This window comes from Panthera tigris, chromosome C1, assembly GCF_018350195.1.
Source record: "Panthera tigris isolate Pti1 chromosome C1, P.tigris_Pti1_mat1.1, whole genome shotgun sequence".
In the NCBI taxonomy this organism is placed as follows: domain Eukaryota; kingdom Metazoa; phylum Chordata; class Mammalia; order Carnivora; family Felidae; genus Panthera; species Panthera tigris.
This window is the reverse complement of record NC_056667.1, coordinates 70,578,054-70,604,454: the sequence shown is the minus strand read 5'-3', so window position 1 is coordinate 70,604,454 and position 26,401 is coordinate 70,578,054. Positions and strand designations below refer to the sequence as shown.

Below are 26,401 nucleotides of genomic sequence, written 5' to 3'. Positions count from 1 at the left end.
ACGTCTTTTACCCATTTCTTCACTGGATTATTTGTTGTTTGGGTCTTGAGTTTGGTAAGTTCTTTATACATTTTAGATACTAACCCTTTATCTGATATGTCATTTGCAGATATCTTCTCCCATTCCGTTGGTTGCCTTTTAGTTTTGCTGATTGTTTCTTTCGCTGTGTAGAAGCTTTTTATTTTGAGGAGGTCCCAGTAGTTCATTTTTGCTTTTGTTTCCTTGCCTCTGGAGACGTGTTGAATAAGAAGTTGCTGCGGCCAAGGTCAGAGAGGTTTTTGCCTGCTTTCGCCTCTAGGATTTTGATTACTTCCTGTCTTATGTTTAGGTCTTTCATCCATTTTGAGTTTCTTTTGTGTATGGTGTAAAAAATGGTCCAGGTTCATTTTTCTGCATGTTGCTGTCCAGTTTTCCCAGCACCACTTGCTGGAGAGACTGTCTTTATTCCACTGGATATTCTTTCCTGCTTTGTCAAAGATTAGTTGGCCATGTGTTTGTGGGTCCATTTCTGGGTTCTCTATTCTACTGATCTATATGTCTGTTTTTGTGCCAGTACCATACTGTCTTGATGATTACAGCTTTGTAATACAGCTTGAAGTCCAGGATTGTGATGCCTCCAGCTTTAGTTATCTTTTTCAGGATTAGTTTGGTTATTCAGGGTCTTTTCTGGTTCCATACAAATTTTAGGATTGTTTGTTCTAGCTCTGTGAAGAATGCTGGTGTTATTTTGATAGGAATTGCATTGAAGATGTAGATTTCTTTGGGTAGTATTGACATTTTAACAAAATTTGTTCTTCCAATCCATAAGCTTGGAATATTTTTCCATTTCTTTTTTTGTGCTGCCTTCAATTTCTTTTATAAGCTTTCTGTAGTTTTCAATGTATAGATTTTTCACCTCTTTTTTTTTAAACAAAGGGTAGTTTATTAAAAAATAATCAAAACAGAAACTCTAAGTACCAGCGTGTACATTGTACATATTTAAATGACTCACAAGAATAAAGTTTTTTTCCTATACATTAAGATCATACCACCTTGCTGTTTATCAAAAGATGTTCAAGGAGAAATCTGACTCCAAACTGCATACAAGACTGCCATCTTAAACAGACCACATTTCAAACATGCAACAACACCACTGATAATAAAGCTTTGGAATGGGTGTTCATTCTATTATTCAACTGCAAACAGGATAGAAAGCAAGATCAGTTGAGAATTTAATCTAAAATAGAATAGAAGCTGTCATTTTCTGCACCAGCACTCCTCACTCCTCTGCTGCCATCTTTAGTCAAAAATACTCCTTGTTGATCTTGAAGAGTTTCCATCCCTCTTCACTGGACAGATCAGAAGCACCTCTTTTTTTGTAGAAGTTGATCGATGGTTCATTCCATTCAGCTACCAAGAAGTGCATGCTGCTACAGTGACATTTCATGGCAACCTGGCTTAGGTTCTTCAGAATTTCTGATCCTATGCCAAAGCCTCTATAATCACTCATTCCTAAGAAGTCCTCAAGATACAACAGTTTGCCAATCCACGGGTCATAGGTAAAGTAGTACATGGCGAAACCAACAACACTGTGTCCTTCCGGAGACCAGTGCTCCTTGGGCACTTCTGCAACCAGGCAGTGGTAGAAAGGGTGCTCTCCGAAACCATCCTCTAATAGATCTTTTTCAGTTCATATTACTTGCTCTTCCATATATTTGTATTTGGCCAGTTCCTTGATCAGCTGCAGGATGTCACTGCAGTCTGCGGCAGTGGCCAGGCGGATCACGAATTTAGCCATTTTCGTCTTTTGCTTTTCTTCCCTTTGCGGACCAGGCCCCTATACTTGAACAGCAGGAGGAGGTGGTTCCTCATTCATCTCCCGGAAGCATCCTTTTCTCAGTCAGGCTGGCACCATGACCCGGCGAACCTTTGCAAGTGACGAAAAAGCTTCACCTGTCAGTGACTAGTGCTGCAACTCACCTCTTTAGTTAGGTTTATTCCTACATATTTTATAGCTTTTGTGCAATTGTAAATGGGATCGATTCCTTGATTTCTCTTTCTGTTGCTTCATTATTGGTGTATAGAAATCAACTAATTTATGTGCATTGATTTTATATCCTGTGACTTGGCTGAATTCATGGATCAGTTCTAGCAGTTTTTTGGTGGAGTCTTTTGGGTTTTCCACATACAGTATGTCAGACACGAAGAGTGAAAGTTTGAATTCCTCCTGGCCAATTTGGATGCCTTTTATTCCTTTGTGTTGTCTGATTGCTGAGGCTGGGACTTCCAATACTATGTTGAATAACAGTGGTAAGAGTGGACATCCCTGTCGTGTTCTTGACTTTAGGGGGAAAGCTCTCGGGTTTTTTTTTTGTCCATTGAGGATGATATTAGTAGTGGGTCTTTCATATATGGCGTTTATGATCTTGAGGTACGATCCTTCTATTTCTACAGTCTTGAGGGTTTTTATCAAGAAAGGATGCTATGTTTTGTCAAATGCTTTCTCTGCATCTATTGAGAGGATCATGTGGTTCTTGTCCTTTCTTTTATTGATGTGATGTATCACATTGATTGTTTTGAGGATATTGAACCCATTCTGCATTCCAGGTCTAAATCCCACTTGGTCATGGTGAATAGTTCTTTTAATGTATTGTTGGATCCGTTTGGTTAGTATCTTGTTGAGGATTTTTGCATCCATGTTCATCAGGGAAACTGACCTGTAGTTTTCCTTTTTAGAGGGATCTTTGGTTTTGGAATCAAGGTAATGCTGGCTTCATAGAATGAGTTTGGAAGTTTTCCTTCCATTTCTATTTTTTGGAATAGCTTCAAAAGAGTAGGTGTTAACTCTTCTTTAAATGTTTGGTAGAATTTCCCTGGAAAGCTATCCAGCACTGGACTCTTGTTTTTTGGGAGATTTTTGATTACTAATTTGATTTCCTTACTGGTTATGGGTCTGTTCAAATTTTCTATTTCTTCCTGTTTTAGTTTTAATAGTTTATATGTTTCTTGGAATTTGACGATTTCTTCCAGATTGCCTATTTTATTGGTGTATAATTGCTCATAATATTCTCATTAATTTCTGCAAATTCTCTTATTTATTTCTGCAGTGTTGGTTGTGATCTCTCTTTCATTCTTGATTTTATTTATTTGGGGCTTTCCTTTTTCTTTTTGTTCAAACTGACTAAGGATTTATCAATTTTGTTAATTCTTTCAAAGAACCAGCTCCTGGTTTTATTGATCTGTTCTGCTTTTTTGATTTCAATAGCATTGATTTCTGCTCTAATCTTTATTTCCTGTCTTCTGTTTTTTTTTTTTTTAAATTTTTAAATATTTGTTTATTTTTGAGAGAGAGAGAGAAAGAGAGAGGGAGGGAGGGTGGGTGAGGGGAAGAGAAAGGGAAACACAGAATCTGAAGCAGGCTCCAGGCTCCCAGCTGCCAGCCCAGAGACTGATGCAGGGCTCAAACCCATGAACTGCGAGATCATGACCGGAGCGAAGTTGGGAGCTTAATCGACTGAGCCACTCAGGTGCCCCCTGGGTTTTATTTGCTGTTCTTTTTCCAGCTCTTTAAGGTGTAAAGTTAGGTTGTGTATCTGAGACCTTTCTTCCTTTTTTAGGAAGGCTTGGATTGCTATGTACTTGCCTCTTATGACCACCTTTGCTGCATACCAGAGGTTTTGGACTGTGGTGTTATTTTCATTGGCTTCCATGTACTTTTTAATTTCCTCTTTTTAACTTCTTGTTTAGCCTACTTATTGTTTAGTAGGATGTTCTTTAGTCTCCAAGTATTTGTTACCTTTGCAAATTTTTTCTTGTGGTTGATTTCAAGTTTCATAGTGTTGTGGTCTGAAAATATGCACAGTATGATCTCGATCTTTTTGTACTTGTTGAGGGCTGATTTGTGTCCTGGTATGTGATCTATTCTGGAGAATGTTCCATGTGCACTCGAGTAGAATATTTATTGTATTCCATTGCTTTAGGATGAAATGTTTTGAATATATCTGGTAAGTCCATCCAGTCCAGTGTGTCATTCAAAGTCATTGTTTCCTTGATTATTTTCTATTTATATGATCTGTCCATTGCTGTAAGTGGGGGTGTTGAAGTCCCCTACTATTATGGTATTATTATCAATGAGTTTCTGTATGTTTGTGATTAATTGATTTATATATTTGGGTTCTTCCACGTTTGGAGCATAAATGTTTACAATTGTTAGCTCTTGGTGGGAAGACCCATTAATTATGATATAATGCCCTTCTTCATCTGTTACAGTCTTTATTTTAAAATCTAGATTGTCTGATATGAGTATGGCTACTCCAGCTTTGTTTTGGCGACCATTAGCATGTTAGATGGTTCTCCATCCCCTTATTTTCAATCTGAAGGTGTCTTTAGGTCTAAAATGGGTCTCTTGTAAACAGCATATAGATGGATCTTGTTTTCTTATCCATTCTGTTACCCTGTGTCTTTTGATTGGAGCATTGAGTCCATTGACGTTTAGAGTGAGTACTGAAAGATATGAATTTATTGCCATTATGTTGCCTGTAGAGTTGGAGTTTCTGGTGGTATTCTTGGTCCTTTTAGTCTTTGTTGCTTTTGGAATTTTTTTTTCCTTTTTTTTTTTCTCCCCTCAGAGTGTACCCTTTAAACTTTCTTGCAGGGCTGGTTTAGTTGTCACAAATTCCTTTAATTTTTGTTTGTCTGGGAAACTTTTTCTCTCTCCTATTTTGAATGACAGTCTTGCTGGATAAAGAATTCTTGGCTGCATATTTTTCCGATTCAGCACATGAATACATCCTGCCACTCCTTTCTGGCCTGCCAAGTTTCTGTGGATAAGTCTGCTGCAAACCTGATCTGTCTTCCCTTGTAGGTTAAGGACTTTTTTTTCCTTGCTGCTTTCATGATTCTTTCCTTGCCTGAGTATTTTGTGAATTTGACTATGATATGCCTTGTTGATGGTCAGTTTCTGTTGAATCTGATGGGAGTTCTCTGTGCTTCCTGGATTTTGATGCCTGTGTCTTTCCCCAGGTTAGGAAAGTTTTCTGCTATGATTTGCTCACATAACCCTTCTACCCCTTTCTCTCTCTCTTCATCTTCTGGGACCCCCTAAGATTCAGATGTTATTCCTTTTTAATGAGTCACTGAGTTCTCTAATTCTTATATCATGCTCTTTTGCCTCAGTTTCCCTCTTTTTTTCCTGCTTCATTATTCTCCATAAGTTTGTCCTCTGTACTGCTGATTCGCTGATCTGCTTCATCCATCCTTGCTGCCATGGGAACCATTCAAGATTGCAGCTCAGTTATAGCATTTTTTATTTCGTCCTGACTAGATTTTACTTCTTTTATCTCTGCAGAAAGGAATTCTATGCTTTTTACAACCCCAGTTAGTATTCTTCTTGTCGTGATTCTAAATTCTGGTTCAACATCTTGCTTGTATCTGTGTTGATTAAGTCCCTGGCTGTCATTTCTTCCTGTTCTTTCTTTTGGGGTGAATTCCTTTGTTTCATCATTTTGAAGGAAGAAAAAGAATTAATAAAATTAAAAAATTAAAAAATTAAAATTAAAAACTTAAAAACAACACACACAAAAAATCAAATAAAGGATGCTAGATATTAGGTATATTTAGGTCTGGTTGTTGAAAGAAGTGTGACAGAATAGATTAAAAAAAGGGAAAGAAAAGAAAAAGGGAAAAAAAAGGAAAATGAAAATTAAAAAATAAAATAAATAATTAATAAATAAATAAAATAGAATAAAATAAAATAGAATAAAGTGAAACGATGAAAGTAAAATAGAATTTCAGAAATTTACAAAAAAGTAAAAATATAGAAAAAAATTAAAGAAAAATCTTTTTTATAAAAACGGATAATAAAAATAAACTTTTTCTTTCTGTATTCAAGAATAAGAAAATAAAAAGAAAAAAAAATGAATAGAGGGACCAGCGAACAGAATGAAATACGATTGAAATTACATCCATTTTCCCCTAGAATTCAAACTATGAAGCACTTTATAATCTGTAAACTAAGCAGGTGGAGAGATTTGTGGTGTTCCTCTAGAGTGCGGTTGGCCCAGTTGGGCGGGGCTTGGTGTAATGGCTCTGTTGTCCACTAGATGGCACTGCTTAGTTTACTGGGGTGACACGTGTAGACATATATGCCCTTACGCAGGAGGGGTGAAAATGGTGTCACCCAGCTACCTAGTCTCTAATATCAGAATTCTGTGCTCTCACTGACTGGCAATCATGCACCCTTCCTTTGTCTCTGGCTTCTGTCCACTCCCCACTTCTACACAGTCCATGACAAAGCCGTCAACCACCAGGGGCACCTCCCTCCAGAGTTTTATCTCAGAGGGGGCTGTTTCCAAACCCCTCACTTCTGAGGGACTGTGGCTTTCACCCACTCAAACCCTCTGGGGGATGGTCTCGCTGAGCAATGGCCGGGTGCCAGCCCACCCCCTGGAATGTTCATGCACCTGTAACTGCTGCAGATGCCCAGAGACTGCAGCTGGGTGCCAGCCCACCCCAGAAAAAGTTTGTGTGATCATGTAGCAGCAGAATTTCAGGGATTATGATAAATCACAACACACACCTGGTGCCAGGTTTCTCCCTTAATGTCCTTGTTCCAACACCAGTGAATGTGGCTACTCTCCAGGGTCTGCTGGGACCTTTGCCTGTGGGGAGGCCACACAGCCTCTACCAAATGTCCTCCCAGCAGGGGAATCACCTCTCCCCATGTTCCCTGAGGACCCCTCGGACCTTGCTCTCTGCTCCTGGGGATTTGCCCTTCCCACCAGAGCTCTGCCAGGTATTGAGCTGCAGAGTTTCAGACTCTGTTCTCCCCTGTTTATAGAGACTTAATGGTATATAAGCCCTCTTTCTACTTTCTCCCCCCCCCCCTTTTTTTTTGGCTTGCAGTCCCTTTTTCTCTTTTTTGTTCAGTCCACTCTTTCTCCTTCTCTCGATCTGCTTTTGGGGGCTGGGGGGGAGTGCTTTTCCTGTACTCTCCCCTGTCTCTGTCCTCTCTCCACAAGCAAAAACAGCTCCCTACCCTCCGTGGCTTCTGTCTCTCCCCAGTTCATCTCTCCACGCCATGTAACTGCTGAGTTCTGTGGTTCAAGTTGTGCAGATTGTTGTGTTAATCCTCAAATCAGTTTTCCAGGTGTGCAAGATAGTTTGGTGTTGATCTAGCTGCATTTCAGAAATAAGAAAGGCAAAAAAAAAGTTCCATGCTGCTCGAGCATCATGGCCCCCTCTTCCAGGTTTAGCATAATTCGCAAGGGCCCTAGAATTTTCATGATAGTGAATGAGAATTGGCTTCAGCTTAAAGTCACCAGCTATTTTAGTCCTTAACAAGAGACTTTGTCCTATGAAGCTTTGAAGTCAGAAATTGACTGACTTCTTTCTAGCTATGGAATTCCTTAGATAACATCTTCTTCCAATTAAGGCTGTTTTGTCAATCTTGAAAATCTATTGTTTAGTGTAGCCACCTTCATTAATTATCTTAGCTAGATCTTCTGGATAACTTGCTGCAGCTTCTATGTCAGCACTTCTTGCTTCACCTTGCACTTTTATGTTATGGAGAAAGGTTTTTTTTCCCCTTCAACCTCATGAACCAACTGCTGCTACTTCAAACTTTTCTTTTGCAGCTTCCTCACCTCTCCCAGCCTTCAAAGAATTGAAGAGTTAAGGACTTTCTCCCTGGATTTGGTTTAAGGGAATGTTGTAGCTGGTTTGATCTTCCATCTAGACCATTAATACTTTCTCCATATCAGCAATATGGCTTTCACTTTCTTATAATTTTTACTTTCTTACAATTTTTACTTTCTTATAATTCATGTGCTTACTGGAGTAGCACTTTTAATTTCCTTCAAGAACTTTTTGCTTTCACAACTTGGCTGTTTGGCACAAAAAGTTTAGCTTTTGGCCTGTCTCAGCTTTGACATGCCTTCCTCACTAAGCTTGATCATTTCTACCTTTTGATTCAAGTGAGAGATATGTGACTCTTCCTTTCACTTGAACACTTAGAGGCCATTTTAGAGTTATTAATTGGCCTAATTTAAATGTTGTGTCTCAGGGAATAGGGGTGCCCAAGCAGAGGGACAGAGACATGGCAAAAACCACTGGGTGCAGTCAGAACACACACAATATTCTGGGTTGTTTGCCATTTTATATGGGCATGGTTTGTGGCACCCTGAAACTATTGCAATAGTAACATTAAAAATAACTATTCAGAAATCAGAAAAATAATAAAAAAGTTGATTTGTTGACTCATTTGTTGTTTAGTAGCATGTTGTTTAGCTTCCGTGTGTTTGTTTTTTTCTTTCTTTTTTTTTTTTTGGTAATTGATTTTTAGTTTCATTCCTTTGTGGTTGGAAAATATGTTTGATATTTCAGTTTTCTTGAATTTATTGAGACTTGTTTTTGTGGCCTAACATCCTCTATCTTGGAGAATGTTATATATAGAGATATAGATATAGATATATGTATATATATGTATAGATAGATATATGTTCTATATATATATGTATATATATATGTTCTATATATATATCTATATATCTATATAGATATATTCGTTAAGTCCATCTAGTCTGATGTGTCATTGAAAACCACTGTTTCCCTGTTGATTTTATGTCTGAATGATCAAATCCATTGATGTACGTTGGGTTTAAAGTCCCCTGCCACTATTATATTACTGTCCATTTTTTCCTTTAGGTCTGTTAAGTTTTGCTTTATGTAGTTAGGTGCTTCAATGTTGGGTGCATAGATATTTACAACTGTTATATCCTCTCATTGGATTGATGCTTTCATCTTATGTATGCTCTTTTCTGTTTCTTGTTATAGTCTTAAAGTCTATTATGTCTAAGTATTGCCCCACCTTTTTCTTTCCTTCCATTTGCATGGGGTATTTTTCCATCCTGTTACTTTCAGTCCATATGCGGTTTTAGGTCTGAAATGAGTCTCTTGTAGGAACATATCAATGAGTCTTTTTTTTTTTTTTTTAACCATTCTGTCACTCTGTCTTTTGATTAGAATATTTAGACTATTCACATTTATAGTAATTATTGATAGGTATGTACTTACTGCTATTTTGTTGTTTTCTGATTGTTTTGTAGTTTTTGTCTTCTTGCTCTTATTGTGATGGGTGGCTTTTTAGTGTTATGTTTTGATTTCTTTCTCTTAATTTTTTGTATATCCATCATAGATTTTTGGTTTGTAGTTACCAAGAGGTTCATATATCTTAAGTATATAGCAGTCTATAATAAGTTGGTCAGTTATGTTCAAACACATTTTGTACGTAGTTCATTTTTCTCCCCCTCATTTTATGTATGTTGTCACATTTTATATCTTTTTACTTTGTGAGCCCCATCACTACATTTTTAGATATAATTGATTTTACTACTTTTGTCTATTAACCTTCATACTAGCTACGTAAGTGATTGTTCTACCTTTATTGTATCTCCTTTTACTGGTGAAATTTTTCATAATTTTGTTCTAATTATGGCCTTTTTCTTTACATGTAAAGAAGTCCCTTGAACATTTCTCGTAACTGTGGTGATAAATTTCTTTAACTTTTGTTTGGAAAACTCTCTCTCCCCTTCAATTCTGACTGATAACCTTGCCAGTTAGAGTATTCTTGGAAGTTTTTCCCTTTCTGTGCTTTGACTAGATCATGCCAGTTCTCTCTGGCTTATAAAGTTTCTGTTGAAAACTCATCAAATAGCTTTAACCCTTGTATGTAACTAACTCCTTGTGCTGCTTTTAAAATTATGTCTTTAATCTTTAACACTTTGATTATTGTCTTGTGTACCTCCTTGAGTTCATCTTATTTGGAACTCTCTGATTCTTGAAATTAGATGTCTGTTTCCTTCCCCATGTTAGGGACATTTTTGGCTATTATTTCTTTAAATAAATTTTCTGTCCTCCTCTCCCTCCTCCTCTCCCTTTTCTCCTCCTGGAACCCCTAGAATGTGAATGCTTATTCACTTGATGTCCAAGATATTCCTTACCATATCCCCATTTAAATTTTTTTTTTTCTTTTTGCTGTTCAGGTTGAGTGCTTTCCATTATCCTGTCTTCTAGATTGTTGGTCCATTCTTATGCATCCTCTAATCCACTCTTGATTCCCTCTTGTGTATCTTTCATCTCCATTACCATATTCAACTCTGATTTTTTTTTTTTTAAAGTTTCTGTCTCCTCTTAATGTTTTGAGTCTATCCATTCTTCTCTGGTGAGCATCTTTATGACTATTACTTTAGAGTCTTTATTGGGTAGATAGCTTATATTCATTTCATTTAGTTCCTTTTCTGAATTCTTTTGTTTGAAGCATATTCTTCTTTGTCATTTTGCTTGACTTTCTGAGTTTGTTTCTATGAATTAGGTAGAACAGCTACTTCTAAACTTGAAGGAATGGTCCTATGTGTGTAATCATCCCCTGTATAGACTGTGTGCACCTGGTAATTTTGGCCAGCTGGCTGGAGTGGTGGCTAGCATGAGTTCCCCTGCAGGGTGGGGCCACCCTGCTGAGATGTCAGAGTTGAAGTGGGCATAGGCTGGGACAGTCCCAGGGTTCTTTCTGCAGAGGGTGCCTTGGCAGGACAGGTGAAGCTTAAGTGGGTAGACTTCTCAGGACATTCGTGCACGGGTACTCTGGCAGGGTGGCTGGAGTCGAGGCAGGCACAGGCCAGGGTGTCTCAGCATGCTTTTCTGGGTGGGAAATGCCCTGGAAAATTGCCTGGAGCCAAAGCAGTGCAGGCCTGAAAAGTTTTAGGGTGTTGTGCACCTCTGTCACTTTGGTGAGACAGCTGTAACTATGGTAAATGCTGACCAGGGTTGTCTTATGTGCTCCGTATTCGATCTGCCTTGTGGGACGGGTAGGGCTGGTGTGGACTAGGAGCCTAGGGCTTACTGAAGTGGTAAGCTGCCTTGGGTACCCACCCAGGCCCTGCTCCTGTTCATGATGTCAAGGTAGTGAGGGAATATAAACCCTGGTGCTTGCCAACCCTTCTGACCCAAAGATTTCTAGCAGCTCCCCCACTTTTTGACAGAGTTCTAGGACTGGATTTTGTATATTCTAATTGATTGATTCATTATTTATTTATTTTTGAGAGATAGAGCACAAGTGGGGCAGGGGCTAAGAGAGAGAAAGAGAGGGAGACACAGAATCTGAAGCAAGCTCCAGGCTCTGAGCTGTCAGCACAGAGCCTGACACAGGGCTCAAACCCATGAACAGTAAGATCATGACCCGAGCCAAAGTCAGAGGCTTAACCAACTGTGCCACCCAGGAGACCCTCTAATCTTTTATTAAAAAGTTGCTTTTTTCCCCCTGTACCAAGGCAGACAAATTTTCTCATGGTCTCCCAGTATATATCCCTCCCCACTGCAAGTAGCAGCATCAGGGGGGTGGGGACTTCCTTTGTAGCCATGTCTACATCTCTCTTGCTGTCTTCTAGGTGGTGTGTTTCTCTTCTGTTGTGCAAAAGCTGCTCAGTCAGTCGTCAGTTCTTTCAGAGGAACTGCTCTATAGGTGTAGATTTAGTATGTCTGTGGAGCAGGTGGTTTCTGGGTTTTCCTACATCATCATCTTGGACCTTCCCTCCTCAGACAAATACAGTTTAGATCAAGAATAGCAAATACCTGGTACACAGGTCAACATACTCCTCTCCTCACAAATTTTGTTCTCAGAAAACGTTTCCTTCATTTTCTAGATTGCTGTTACTAAGAGACTAGAGTTAGTGTAAGGGAAACAACCTCTTTGCTAGCCCAGATTATGCTACAGTGAAAGGGCAGGGAGGAAGAAATTGAACAGACTTTGCAATAGGAGTGTCTATTTCCAATTTTGAGGGGCAAGTAGAACAATTTGGCCTATTATGTCAAATTCATGTATCGAAATTAGTGGAAGGTACAGTTGCTAAGGCATGCCAGATTGTGGAAGGTCCAGAATGTCAGACTGAAGCATATGCATTTTATTCTGTATGTGGTGTTACATGGTAGAAAGTGTTTGGGGAAGGTTATTCCATAGTAGTATGTATAATAGTCTAGAGGAGAAATGGAAACCAGTAAATACTAATCCAAGTCTAATAACTTGAGATTTATAGTTTGGATTAGGATGATGGCATAACCCTAACACTCAGGAAGTCTTCAATAAATATTGAAAATTAATGGAAAGAAAGAAGCAGAACCAGTTATGAGAAGCCACCCAAAGGAAAATGGGAGATTAGTTATGGGGTGTGAGAGAAGTCAGATAATAGCCCTAAAGTTCTTAAACTGGCCACCAAAAAAAAAAAAAAAAAAAAAAAAAGACAAATAGAGTCTGGAAGGAGAAATGAGGTTTGGGGAAATGATGATTAAGATTACAGAATTATGCTCTTTTATTAATGTGATGTATCACATTAATTTGAGAATGGATAAAGAAATTGTGGTTTATATATGCAATGGAATACTATGTGGCAATGAGAAAGAATGAAATACGGCCTTTTGTAGCAATGTGGATGGAACTGGAGAGTGTTATGCTAAGTGAAATAAGTCATACAGAGAAAGACAGATACCACATGTTTTCACTCTTATGTGGATCCTGAGAAACTTAACAGAAGACCATGGAGGAGGGGAAGGGAAAAAAATGTTAGGGAGGGAGCCAAAACATAAGAGACTCTTAAAAACTGAGAACAAACTGAAGGTTAAGGGGAGGGAGGGAGGGAGGGGGAGGATGAGTGATGGGTATTGAGGAGGGCACCTGTTGGGATGAGCACTGGGTGTTGTATGGAAACCAATTTGACAATAAATTTCATATTTAAAAAAAATTCATTTTGCCTATATAAATAAAAAAAAAGATTACGGAATTATGGTCCTAGAATTAAAGAGCTAAAAATATGCCAGAAGAGTTCTTTCCACACAATGATTTTTTTACAGGTAGGAAAACCAATTCAGATGTTTTTAGAGACACCGACCTAGTTATAACAGAGCCAAAACTAGAACCAAAATCATTTTGATTTGTCTAATATACGAATGCTGCTTTCTCAAAAATAGGAGATTAACCATGACAGGAAATCCAGGTAAAAATAGTCTTTTCTTTTTTCTGAGGGAGAGAGAGGGTGCAAGTGAATGAGGGCAAAGAGAGAGAGAATCCCATGAGGGGCAGAGAAACAGAAAGGGAGAGACAGAGAAGTGAGGCTCACAAGAAGCAGGGCTCAAGCTCACTGGATGTGGGTTTCTAACTCACCGTGAGATCATGACCTGAGCCGAAATCAAGAATCAGATGCTTAACCGACTAAGCCACCCAGGTGCCCCAGGTAAAAGTACTAATGCTCAGAAGAGGTAAGGACTTCTACAGTGGATTTGAAATTTTCCTTTTTAGAGGTGATCATTTGGTTTCTCTGTTACTATAGTATAGCTCCATTTATAATAGGAAGCAGTGATAAAATGGGATTGGATGTGTAAAAAAATCACTTTATAACCTATTTTGCTGTAGTGCTATTGAGGAAAGCTTGTACTTATAAAGCTGAGATTCCATTAGTGTTAATAGATAATTACAACTCTTTTTAGGACTTTGTCAAAATTCTATAACAATAAATTGGCCAAAGTGTAAAAATTTTATTTTATTTTTTTTTAATTTATTATTATTTTTTTTTAACGTTTATTTATTTTTGAGACAGAGACAGAGCATGAATGGGGGAGGGTCAGAGAGAGAGGGAGACACAGAATCTGAAACAGGCTCCGGGCTCTGAGCGGTCAGCACAGAGCCCGACACGGGGCTCGAACTCACGGGCCACGAGATCATGACCTGAGCCAAAGTCGGACGCCTAACCGACCAAGCCACCCAGGCGCCCCCAAAGTGTAAAAATTTTAATTGCATTATCTTTTGTAATAATTAATGTGTTTAATGAGTATCTAAAGGAAAAAGAAACCTTTAATGATGCTTTAGAACATTTGCCCATATATAAAATAATGCAAATTAATATCTGGTTAAGGCAATAAATATTTTAAAGAGACTCATCTTTGTTGAAGACTGGCTTACAAAAATGAAAGGTAATTCATCATTCAGGTTTTATTTGAATATTCCCATAAAATAACATTTAAGTGATTTGTTCAACATTTTGAGTTGATTAGTTTATCCCTATAGCCATAAACCACTTTCTTTAACTGTAATGTTGGATTAAACCTATCATGTAACATAATTGAATATTAGACTCCCAACCCAGGACAGTCAACTTGTACCAAGAGATGACCTATCTAGCCCACCCAATATTTTCAAAAACTTCTGTACTTGAATTATTTTAGTTGTGCTTACTCTTTAGTTGCTTAGTGACCCATCTACACCCTATTGTCATTACGTCTATTTCTTTCAATCAGTTGAGGTACCAGTCTAGCCTCTAAAGACATTTAAAATTCCTCTTCTACACAGTGCCCTGCTCCTGGTCATTGTATCTGTCCAAATATATGTCTGGGTTAACCCATCTGGGTAAAAATATCTTAGAACTGTTCTACTTCTATAAGCATATAGAACCCTATGTTCATATATGTAAATAGATCTTTTTTTCTTGGGTAGTATGAAGCAAATATATATAATAAAAAACTGACATAATAAGCATATTTGATCATGTTACATAAAATGGTACGTGTTTTTCCACAGGTAACCTTTGATGTAACTTGGTCTCCAAAGTGCAAAGACAGGTGCTATAATTACACTGGAATTGCAGATGCTTGTGACTTTCTCTTTGTGATGTCTTATGATGAACAAAGTCCGGCCTTGTCAGAATGTATTGCAGCAGCCAATGCTCCCTATAAGGAGACATTAACTGGTAAGAGTCCACAAAATGATCACTTTAACATTAAGGTTATTTTAGTATTTCTAAATCATTTGTATACCTTTTCCATTTGTAAAGCTTTCTTGAAACATGAATATCACTTAATTTGGAGAGCTTTCAAGTTTACATAAACTTTTCACTTAATTCTTCTAAAAATTTTGTGGGATATATTATTAATCCTCTATTATAGATGGGATGATGAGTGTTAAGTTCTCTTTGTATTGCTACTAAGTATTATTTAGTTGGGGCTCAAGCAGGTGTTCTAACTTGAAGTCAAAACTTTTCTCCCAAAGTTACATAAAGGAGATTATTTGCTTATCTAGAATTTGACATGATATTTTTGTTGAAATAACCAATGTTAGCTAATAGCAAAGATAGTTATAATGTGAGTAGCTACTGTGCATGATTGATAGAGGACTGTCTTATTTGGCATTTATTATTAGCACCCATGCTATATCACTATTAGAATTAAGAGTACTTCTGATCTATCATTCATATCACATCAGCCAATTCAATAAAAGATTTCTTGCTATCTTTTGGACTCAAGTGAAATTTTCTGAGATAATTGGCCCTGCTTTAAGTATTGATTAATAAAAAATATTTTTCAATTTAGAGAGAAAAATCTTAGAACCTAGCCTCATCATGTCCAAATTAATAATCTGATCATATGCATATGCCACTTATAATTTGGAAAATAACTGTTATAACTACAAAGTAATTCATTTTTCCAAACTGTGTTTCATAAAGGAGATAATTGTGTCCTAACAATATTAGGCTCATTATCAAATATGTTTGTGAAATAAGGCATACTCTACCCCTCTCTTGGATATTTAACAGTACACAATAAAGGCTCTTAAAAACAGCAAATTTACTTAATTCAACTTTCTGGTAATCTTGGAACATCTTTGGGTGGGAAAACATTTTGCAGCATTGGGTACAGCAGGGACTGACCAGGAATCTGTTCATATTTCTTTGTTTCCTAACTATAGATTGAATACAGGGTAATTGGGGGACATTTCTTGTCCCTAGCTGTAATTCATACTTATAGAAAGCACAATTGTTCCATGTTATAGAAATATGCCATATGAAATTCTGAGGCCATCCCTGCCAGAGAGTTATATCATGTCTTAGCAGTTAATACACAATTAACATGCTTTCCTGAAATGTGTCATTCTTCCTAGAAATAAATTTTATGAATTTTTTGCTACAATTTGATCTTGTTTTAAATGTGTTCTAATATTCAAAACAAATCACTTATGTCATATTAGAGAAACACTCTATTGGTATTTTGCATAAATGTACTTGTTTTTTCAAACTTAGCTTCCGAATGGTTGAATAGCTTGTATAAACCCATTAGTAGAATATAAAGTGAAAAAATATGCCTTTTCCGTCCCAACTTGATTAGGGTATGATGACTACATCAAGATCGGCATTAACCCTGAGAAACTTGTAATGGGTATCCCCTGGTATGGTTATGACTATACCTGTCTAAAGCTATTGGAGGTAAGAACAGATTTATTTCCTATATGATTTTTTTCTCTATTATATTTTTGGAGCCTGTTTTGTTTTGTATATGAACATAGTTTGAGACTAAAAAGGTAGCGTTTAATTATTTAATCCCATGGAAGTTTCTGAATGTTACATATTTTCTTTTTACTTTTATTAGGTATAGTCAGGTTATTTATAGTACATATTTTATTTCTAATAGTTTTTGATTACATTTTCTGATTGGGTTTCTAAGACTTGCTTAACTGATAAATGTATAACATGAACATTTTATATTTCTAGGATCGTGTTTGTACCATTCCAAAAGTCCCTTCCTGGAGGGCCTCTTGTGGTATTGCTTCAGGACAGCAGGTGCCCTATAAAATAATTATGAAGCACGTAAATAGTTCTATTTCTGGAAGCCACTGGGATAAAAATCAGCAGGCCTCTTACTATAACTATAAAGTAAGACTTTTCACAAGTTATGAACATTCTATTTTCATAACTGCATGTTTTCATAATTACATATTTGATATTAAGAATTTCTATCAGTTTTCTTTTAGGGTACAACATAGAGTTTAGGTGAGTAAACTTGTAATCAGGTACTTTACTTTCCAGCTGAGCAGTTCAACTTATGCTAATAATATAACTTCTTTGCATGGGCCACTTGTCATGTTAGATAAGGTTATAAAAACATGTATATCACAAACAGGATCTCCTGTAATAATTGACAGCTATGTATGATAACTGTGGCTTTGGGCCAAAATAGATTACCACTCAGTAACCCTTCATTTCAAGGTAGCCTAAAGGTTCTGATGAGGCTGTTTTTTATAGGGAGGCTGAGAATAAAGAATGCATCATCATGGAATCAGTGGAAAATGGTATAAACTATGTGACATTAGACAAATTATATTACAAACAGAAACTTGAAGAAGTAGAGGAAATGACCAGAGCAATTCTGTCAGGTAGTGTTTGATAAATAGTAATTGCCATACAAAGAGGCAAAAGTAATATTTTTCATAATTTACCTTTAATATAATACAAACTTTTCCACACACCTCAATTACAAGCCATCTTTGAATTTACTTTGGATTCTGTTACTGTAAAAGTAGCCCTAAAATATGATGTAAGTTGATTCCAGTAGGAATTTATATTCCTTAATAATGGCCTGTTCCCAATTTATGAAAAATGACTATAAACCCACATATTTAATAAGTTTTGGTATACAGACATGTACATGTGTATCAATTATATAGAAAGCTTTGGTGTAGAGATTTCTATACCTTTATATACCCATTAAACTAGGGTATATTATAATCTTGTCTTTGCCAAACAGTGTAATATTTTACACTCTGGGATACTATTTTTTGTAGTTCCTGACTTATTTTTTTCCTTAATGAATAAGACAAATTCTTTAAGGTTTTACAATTCAGGAAGCCTTTTGATAAACCTTTTGAAAGCCATTTATTTAATGGCACTTTAGACAACAGTTTAGCTATAAAACTGTTTTGTTCCTCTTTTTCATTCATTGTAAAATTCCATAGCAACCAAAATCAAGTTTCTTGTTGTGATTGAAGAGAATCGTTTTTGGTTTCTTATGCTGTTTGAGCCATAGCAGCCTCATCATGCACTCGATATTCCCAAAAGCATATGTATGCCTTAATCATGAATAGATCAATTTTACATATGCTCAGTTTTTCATCCTTTAATCCTTCACTACTTTGAGACATTTGAAATTTCTTAACAGTATCAAAAGGGCTCAAAGTACTCACTAAATAATGGCAAAGAGATATGTGTCTTTGGATTCATCCCTGAACCTGCAAAAATAAATATTTCTATATTTACATAGAGGTTGCCTTTTAATAGTGAATCACAATTTAAAATTTTAAATAGAATATAAAATAGGCTTGTAGTAAATGAACCTACTATACTTAAATATGCCAGTTTATTCATTTACCAAGTGACTAATGTCCTGCAAAATAGTCCTAATTCCAATGGTGCTACCATAAATTATTACTGGCATCCATTGACAATTGCCTTTAAAAGTTTCCCAGATGTATATAAAAATCAGTATAATTATTTAAAATCACAGTTGATTCTATTTTTTATTTCCTATCTTTTCCCCCTTTCCTTTACCCTTTGCCTAGTTTTTCTGTTCCTTTTCTCTTTCTTTTATCCAATAGCTTATCTACCTTCTAGGAGAGACTGTGTTAGTACTAGAGGCAGTTGATGCTGAGGAGGACTTTAAAGGGTGGAAGGTGAGCATAAGACCATTTTCAGATTTTCTCATCTACAAAAATGTGTGTGCATAAGTTACCCATGGAATCCACACCCGACAGGCTCTTAAAATCAATTCTGTAAGACCTGGAAAAGGAGATATTTTCCTCACCCATTACCTTTTGATATGACTGATTCATCACAGATGAAGTCATCTGCTGAGTTCTTAATTAGGCACATTTCCAGGAACTGTAGAAGAAAAAAAAAATACATAAACTGGCTTAGAGGACCAGAGCAGTGATCCTTAACTGTCTCTGCATATCAGAATTATCTAATGGAATGGCAAAACACAAAACAAATGTATGCTCTGTCATCAGCCCTGAAGATTTTTTCATGTGGTGTGGGTCCCAGTAGTTTGTATTTTTTAAAGCCACACAAGTGCTTCAGATGTACATCTTGGTTGATAATCATCAGATCAGACCAAGGAAGGAATCTTAGGGCATGAGAAGGACTTTATATAGAATATGTTATGAAGTTCATTTGTTCTCTTCTGTTGTGAACTCATCACAATCATATCTAGAAAGTACCACATACAGAATCATGGAAGCAGAAAATATTGTGCCCTAAAATCTTTATTTCATTGTATCATTTTTGAGTCATTGGATTTAATATCGTGCTGAATAGTTTAATTTCTTCTTCTAGGATTCTTCTGGCCATTTGCATCAAGTGTGGTATGATAACCCTCAGAGCATTTCTTTAAAGGCAGCATACATACAAAAGCATGGCTTACGAGGCATTGGCATGTGGCACGCAAATTGTCTTGACTACTCTGGAGATGCTGTAGCCAAACAGCAAACCGAAGAAATGTGGAAAGTCTTAAACCCAAAGCTGTGACAGATGAGCATCTTTTGTCAAACTAAGATTTAGAAAAATGATCTGTATAAATAGATCCGTTTCTTGAAGAAATGAAAATGTATACATTTTTGTCATATAATTTAGTTATATTTAAAAGCAATTAAAAGCAGATAAATGCTTTGGTTATCTAAAAACAAAGGTAAGAAGTCAACTTGCTATATTTATTCTTCTGTGTTTAATACTATAATTAGGAAAAATTGTTTTCAGAATTTTATTGATTTTTAAAATATGTATAATTTGAATTGGAAATTATTTGCTTAGACTAGATTTTTTAAAACCTAGTCTTTGAGAAGCAGTTAGCTCTGTACTTTTTGTTCCAAAAATTTTTCTGCTTCCTGATTTCATATAGTACTCAAATTCTCTGAAAGCCTCCAGAAGAAAAAATAAAATATAAGTCATATTTTGAATTAGTATGTTAGAACTACCTAATATTTTTTACCTAAATTATTTTTATGAGGTTATAGCAGAAACTTTCAGGAAAAACTTAGTGTTGAACATGATTCTATTAATATTCCTTCATTTATGAACATCTATAATTTCTTTCCATTGTTAAATTTTTTTCTATATGTGCATTTTTCCTTTAATTATTTAAAGACATTGGTTTTTCAACTTTTTTCTCTGCACAAAATCTCTCTAAAAGATAATTTTTCTAAATGTAAAGAGGTCTCTGTTCTTTTCCTCAGGGCAATTGTGTTACACTTATTAAAAATCTGCATCCTTGAACTCTGGACTTACATAAATCCTGTCTTCTCTGTACATTTCACCCTCTTCCCTCATTTGGAATAAATGATGATTCAGTCACCTGTTATTGAGAATACTTCCTATTTATCCAATTATTTATGACAGAGTGAAACCAACCATTTTCCATAGTATTTGTTGAATTACTATTGTCTTTGTATTTCTAAAATTTTAAAAATTTGAATTCTTAGATACTAATCTCTATCATAGCTCTGGATGTAAATTCAATATCCCTATTTATAAACTATAATTTCTAGATTGCTTTTAATCAAATACAATGAATAAATGGTCTGTATTTAAATGCAGATAGATTCTTTAAATCATATTTTAATAAATATGAAATATTGCTATTAAACTTTAAGACTATTTTATAAAATATAGTACTGTAAAATGTGTAATAGACTTAAAAACTTCAAAAATAACCAAATAGCTAGTGTTTTGCTTTTTTACATCTAATAGTTCCTGAAACATTTTTTGAAACCCAAATGAAAAGCGAAAAAAATATATAACTTATGATTTATATAAAGTATCACACCAAGGAAAACAATGGTTACATTTTTTTGGCAAATAAGTTTTAAATTAACATACCCAATTGAGGCTGTACAGATGTGTTATTTTTCTTCTGTGCCAGTTCAGTTTTCAGCATGCGTAAATCTGAAACTGCTTGTTTTCTCACCTACAAAAACAATTACCTTTCAAAAATTAGCTTTCATTTTACTGTTCTAAAATTCAGAGAGTCCTAATTGAATGCTGCTAGTGAAAAGAATCTAGAACTGGGCTATTCAATACAGTAGCTACTTGCCACATATAGCTATATAAATTAACAAATTATATGAAGATTGAATATCAGTTCCTCAGTCACACAACAAGCTACATTTCAAGTGCTCAATATCCTTATGTGGCTAGTGGTTGCTGTATCTGACAGTGCAGATATGGAACATTTCCATCACTGTAGAACAATGGACAGTGCTCATTCTAGAAAGGGGTCATTATTCATGTCATAGAGCTATTTCTGATAAAGAAATGAATTTAGAGCATTAATTATATATACATGAAAATAATCAGAATGAGAGACTTACCCTAGAATGGGTTTAAAAAAAATTGAGCTCAGAGAGCTAAGTGGTTTGTCAGACTTTCATATATTAGAGTCATCCATAAATAAATTACTTTTAAAATATTGAGACTCTACTGATTCACAAGGTCCTTTTGCTTTAATTCTTAGTGAAATTTTACTCTGGCCTTGTTATAACAGGCATCTTTTCACAGGATTTACTTCTTGCATTTTTCTCACTCATGCTCTTGGTTAAGGTAATGACTTTAAGACAATCCGTACTATCTTTAGGCTTTTGATACCCAAAATTAAAACAATTTATTTCAAGATAAATGTTGTCTGATTAGGAGAAATGCAAATTACCTTAGCTTCCATTATGAGTTTCATTTTGTCAGTATCCAGTTTTCTCTTAAGTTGGTCAATAGCATGCTGTACCTCAGTGATCTGGATTATAAGGTAATTCTGTATGAAACAAAGACATTTAGTAAATTCATTTTTATTTATTTTTATTTTTTTTAAGTTTGTTTCTTTATTTTGAGAGAGAATCTCAAGCATGCTCCACGCTGTTAATGTAGAGCCTGATGTGGGGCTTGAACTCACAAACTGTGAGATCATGACTTGAGCCAAAACCAAGAATCAGATACTTAAGCAACTAAGCCACCCAGGTGCCCCTATTTATTTTTATTTTTAATTGTCTTGCAAACTATCAAGTGATAATACCAAAAAAGCAAATCATAAGAATAACCTATTGCATAAAATAAACTCATTGCTTTGGAGTAAATTAGAATTGACCTTTTTCTTATGTCTTAGGGACCACATTCCCTTCTGTTGTATTACATTTATTCATGTTTTATAAAAATAAGTAGATATTTGTGCAAGTTGCCTTTGTGGTGCCAATTTAATGGTAAGAAATATTACTATAAAAGGAATATACTAGGTTTAAGATACTAGCAAGGCTTTTGAAATTATCATAACAATTTATCAGCTGAATTGGATAGTATTACTTTAAAACATTTAATAATTAAATACTATATATAAGAAAACCTATTTAATATAAGAAGCTTTTTTAGTTATTTTTGTTCAGAAAAGTTTATGAGGTATAATGGTCAACAAAAACTATTTAAAATTTTAAGCTGCCTCTGTGAAAAAAAATTGTATATTGAACTTGATAAAACAAAAAAATCAGCTATGCAAGATAATTAGTATCAGCTAAGATGGATAATCCATTACTTGAGCCTATTTGAGTTTTACATTAGATTTATCTAAAATGGTAAACTTTTACTCATAGAAACAGAGAACAGATTGGTGGTTGCCAGAGGGTAGAAAATGAAGGGAAATGGGTGAAAGTGGTCAAAAGGCACAAACTTGTAGTGAAAATAAGTTCTGAGAATGTAATGTACAGCATGATAACTACAATTAACAGTATTGTATATTTGAAATTGCTTAGGAAATAGACCTTAAAAGTTCTCATTACAAGAAAAATAATCTGTAACTGTGAGATGATGGATGTTAACTAAATTTATTATGGTAATCATTTCATAATACATACATAAATAATTATGTTATATACCTTACTGAGATATAATTGGTGTATAATATTAGTGTAAGACTGGAGAAAAGTTTTATATATTCTTCTTTAGGAGGCAGATAGCCCTACTTGCCATTGGCAACTCTATTGGTACCATGAGGACAAGCAGTCTTATAATGAAGCCAATGCTGAAAATAATAGGTAAGGAATGCCAGAAGCACATAGTCCCTTAAAGATCTCATTAAGCTCCTAATTGTATCCTCTCAGCACCCATTACATGAGATCATAAATTTTCTTATTGGTTAAGTCAAGTTTTTGTTACCCGTAGCCCAAAGCATTCTACCTATGATAATACTAGCAATAATAAAACATGCATTTTGAGTAGAACTTCTCTAATAGAATGTGAACACATTTAGTAATAAGTACCTTAGAGTCTGTGATGTTTGCCAAATTCTTTGGTCTCATCTTAATGTCCCTGGCTTCAAGCTGCATGAGCAGTTTTTTATAGTAAAGTTCTAAATCTTCTCGAAGTTTTGTTAAAACCTCCTCCAACGATGCTGTGATTTTCTTTGTTTCAAAGTATTTTTTCTTCCAATCATCACAGGCTACAAAAAAAGCAAGGACTATAATGTGAGTCTGACTAAAGGATTAAACTTTTCAACTCGGAAAGGACCCTTGAGTTAATTTAAACCCTTCTACTCCCCCACTCTTCCTTCCTCATATGCTGAGGAAATTAAAGCAAAGACTGAAATGTTTATTAGATAATAAAAGGCTTGGCCTACAAATATAGAAAATAGTGATGAATCCAGGAACCAAACCAAGTTCTTTAAGCTTGTAATTATTTCTGAAAAATCTTGATTAAAAATACTACCTATAGAAAAATGTGTATATTTATTTTGATTACTTTTTCCATAGTCTGATTTCAAATCATAATTAAAACAATGAAGAGAAAGGCATAATATTTTTTCATCCCCTTAAATGACTTATGTTTTATAAAATAAGCTGATTCTGATTTATCACTTATTAAAATTATTCCAAATATATCCCCAAATGTATGTAGGGCAGAATTTAAGCCTGAGTAGTTGAGAAAATTAGAAATCAAATACTGCCAATTTAGGGAATCATTTTGACCCAATGAGATTCTAAATACAAACTTAACAGGAACACAAACTGCATGCTACTATATCAGAATATGCTTATGTTTCTCTTTTAAAAAATTATCAAAGAAATGAAAACCCCAGATATAAAAGTTGATTTCATTAAAATTCTACAACTTTATGGGATTTTAACTCAAGATTTTAACTATTTATTTCCCTCATGTCCTATATCTAATCCCTCAGCAAGTTCTATTGGTACTACTGTAAAATACTTCCAGCATCTGGCACATTCTGTCTTCTTCAATGCTATGTCCCTAGTCAGTGCACAATCATCTTTTGAAAGTGGATTATGTTTCTAACTGGTCTCTCTGCTTCCATTCCTGCCCCTCTATGGGCTATTCCATACAGCAGTCATTCTGATGTTCTAAAAATATTTTTAAAGTCCTATACATCTCTAAAAATCCTCCAATGGCTTCTCATCTTAGAATAGAATCTAAACTCCTTAAATTGGCCTGTCTGTTCCTTGGTGAGCTTTTGATTTTATCTTCCTCTACATTCCTCCATATTAAGTTCCAGCCACACTGGCCTTATTTCAGCTCCTTAATACTGCAAGTTCACTTCCATCTCTGGACCTTGACATTTTAGTGTTCCTTCTGTTTGGACTGGTTTGTTTTTTTTTTTTTTTTCTCTTATCTCTTTAGATGTCTGCCTCCTTATTAATCACATCTTAATGATATCTCCTCAGTGATGCCTTCTTTGAAAATTCAAGCTAAAACATTTTTTTCTGCCCCATCACTCTTTGCTCTTTTAAAGGGACTTTTGAGCTCTAATCAGGATATTGTCCTCTTTGTTTACATCTCCTTGCATTAGAAGAAAGCTCCTTAAGGGCAGGGCCATGTTCATCTTGTTTACTGTATCCTCAGCATTTAAAACAATGCAAGGAATTGATGCACATAGTAGGCTCCCTACGTATTTGATAGCTGATACATGCCTTTTATCTTGAAACATTCCTGTTGAAATAGAAAGTAATCATTCTCATTTTAAATGTTTATTTTTGAGAGAGAGCAAGAGAGCACATAAGCAGGGGAGGGGGCAAAAAGAGAAAGAGATACAGAATCCGAAGCAGGCTCCAGGCTCTAAGCTGTCAGCACAGAGTCTGACGCGGGGATTTGAACCCATGAGCCATGAGATCATGACCTAAGCCAAAGTTTGACACTTAACCAACTGAGCCACCTAGGCACCCCTGATATTCTCATTTTATAAACAGAAAAAGGAAGGCACAAAGAGGAGAAATAACTTGTCTACATAAATCACTGATCTGGTATTAGAATCCTGGTCCTGTGATTTCTAGTCCATTACTCAAACTTGTCTGATAAAATCACTTTTAACAGTACGACAAAACTTAGTCATTGCCATCATTTCCAGGATACCACTTAATAAGGTAGAACCTGCAGAAATACCTCCTGACATTGCCTATAACATCCAGTCAGTTCTAACACTGAAGTAATAATTTTGCTGTAAATTGAGAATCCTACAACCAGTTAATTCCATATATACCTTTTATTCATATAATCCTCCAATACCACCCAAAATGCAGCCCTCTCAAATCCTTTAACATCTGTCTACCCTGGCTTGTTTTTCCATTTCTACCTAGTCCTAATAACACTTGTTTCTAATTCTGTTGCAGGAAAACTACCTATTTTTCTACTTAATTTCTCTTATTCATTCATTCATTCATTTAGTTTGGCAAAACAGACACACATCCACAAAATTAAGCATGTAGAGAAGACTAAGGGACTCAGGGGATGATTCTAGAGTAATATCTAAGCTGAGATTGAATGATTAGTAGGAACTAGCCAGGTAAACTGGGAAGGGGTGGGTAGAAGGAAAAGGAGATGTAGATGGCAGAGGGAAAGCATGTCTGAAAGCCTACAGCCAAGAGGAGGCACACTTCAGATTTAAGCATATTTAACAGTTTTCGGGGAAGCCTTTCTTGATCTCTTCCATCTAATTTAGGTGTTCTTCTTCTGTACTCCTGTGCATACAATTCTGTAATTCCTTTATCATAGCATCATCAGGATGTATTGTTACTGTTTTCTTATCATTTCCCCAATGGACTATGAGCTCTTTGAGGGCAGAGACAAAACTGTGTCTGCCTATTATCTCCTCAGCCCCTAGAACAGTGGCTAAGTTCAGTAGACAATACATACTTATTTAGTAAATGAATAAAGGAATGTTATAAAAAAATTTGAACTTAAATTTTAAAAAACCTTATGTAAAGTATGTTAATTAATGATAAAATAGTGATAAAAGATGTAATAAATTTTACCGTGACATTGCTTCAACTTGCTTTGTTCAAATAGTTTTTCAACTTTTTTAATTAGTTCTTCTCTAATTCTTTCCAGATATCTTCTTTCTTTCTTTACTTGTTTCAGTTGTTCAATAATCTTCTCTCCTAAAAGATTATAACCCGTCAATGTCCAAAAGCTAAAAGTTGGGAGTGTAAAACTTAAAAGTGCTTAAAATAGCAAGAATAAATTTTACCCGCAAATAATATTACTGATTAAATATATGCAGTAATTAACATATAATTCACATA

The 26,401-nt window shown here is 35.4% G+C and overlaps 2 protein-coding genes and 1 pseudogene across 3 annotated transcripts in view; 1 reads left to right on the top strand and 2 right to left on the bottom strand.

Annotated features, from left to right (window-relative positions):
- CTBS (chitobiase) overlaps positions 1–19,998 on the top strand; it is a 43,015-nt gene extending 23,017 nt beyond the window's left edge. The window contains exons 4-8 of one of the 2 annotated variants that reach the window (XM_042997684.1): positions 14,597–14,765; positions 16,177–16,274; positions 16,560–16,721; positions 18,440–18,514; positions 19,176–19,998. In XM_042997684.1, the coding sequence (XP_042853618.1) occupies positions 14,597–14,765; positions 16,177–16,274; positions 16,560–16,721; positions 18,440–18,514; positions 19,176–19,367 (696 nt within the window). In that variant the 3' untranslated portion in view covers positions 19,368–19,998. The remainder of the gene's footprint in view (positions 1–14,596; positions 14,766–16,176; positions 16,275–16,559; positions 16,722–18,439; positions 18,515–19,175) is intronic. The other variant, XM_042997685.1, reaches the window with a different exon arrangement.
- Positions 1,244–1,867, bottom strand: LOC102970512 (annotated as a pseudogene).
- SPATA1 (spermatogenesis associated 1) overlaps positions 14,546–26,401 on the bottom strand; it is a 52,475-nt gene continuing 40,619 nt past the window's right edge. Inside the window, 8 exon segments of the mRNA XM_042997682.1 lie at positions 14,546–14,745; positions 18,029–18,073; positions 18,653–18,722; positions 20,715–20,745; positions 20,747–20,802; positions 21,541–21,639; positions 23,132–23,310; positions 26,132–26,257. Of these exon segments, the coding sequence (XP_042853616.1) occupies positions 14,717–14,745; positions 18,029–18,073; positions 18,653–18,722; positions 20,715–20,745; positions 20,747–20,802; positions 21,541–21,639; positions 23,132–23,310; positions 26,132–26,257 (635 nt within the window). The 3' untranslated portion in view covers positions 14,546–14,716.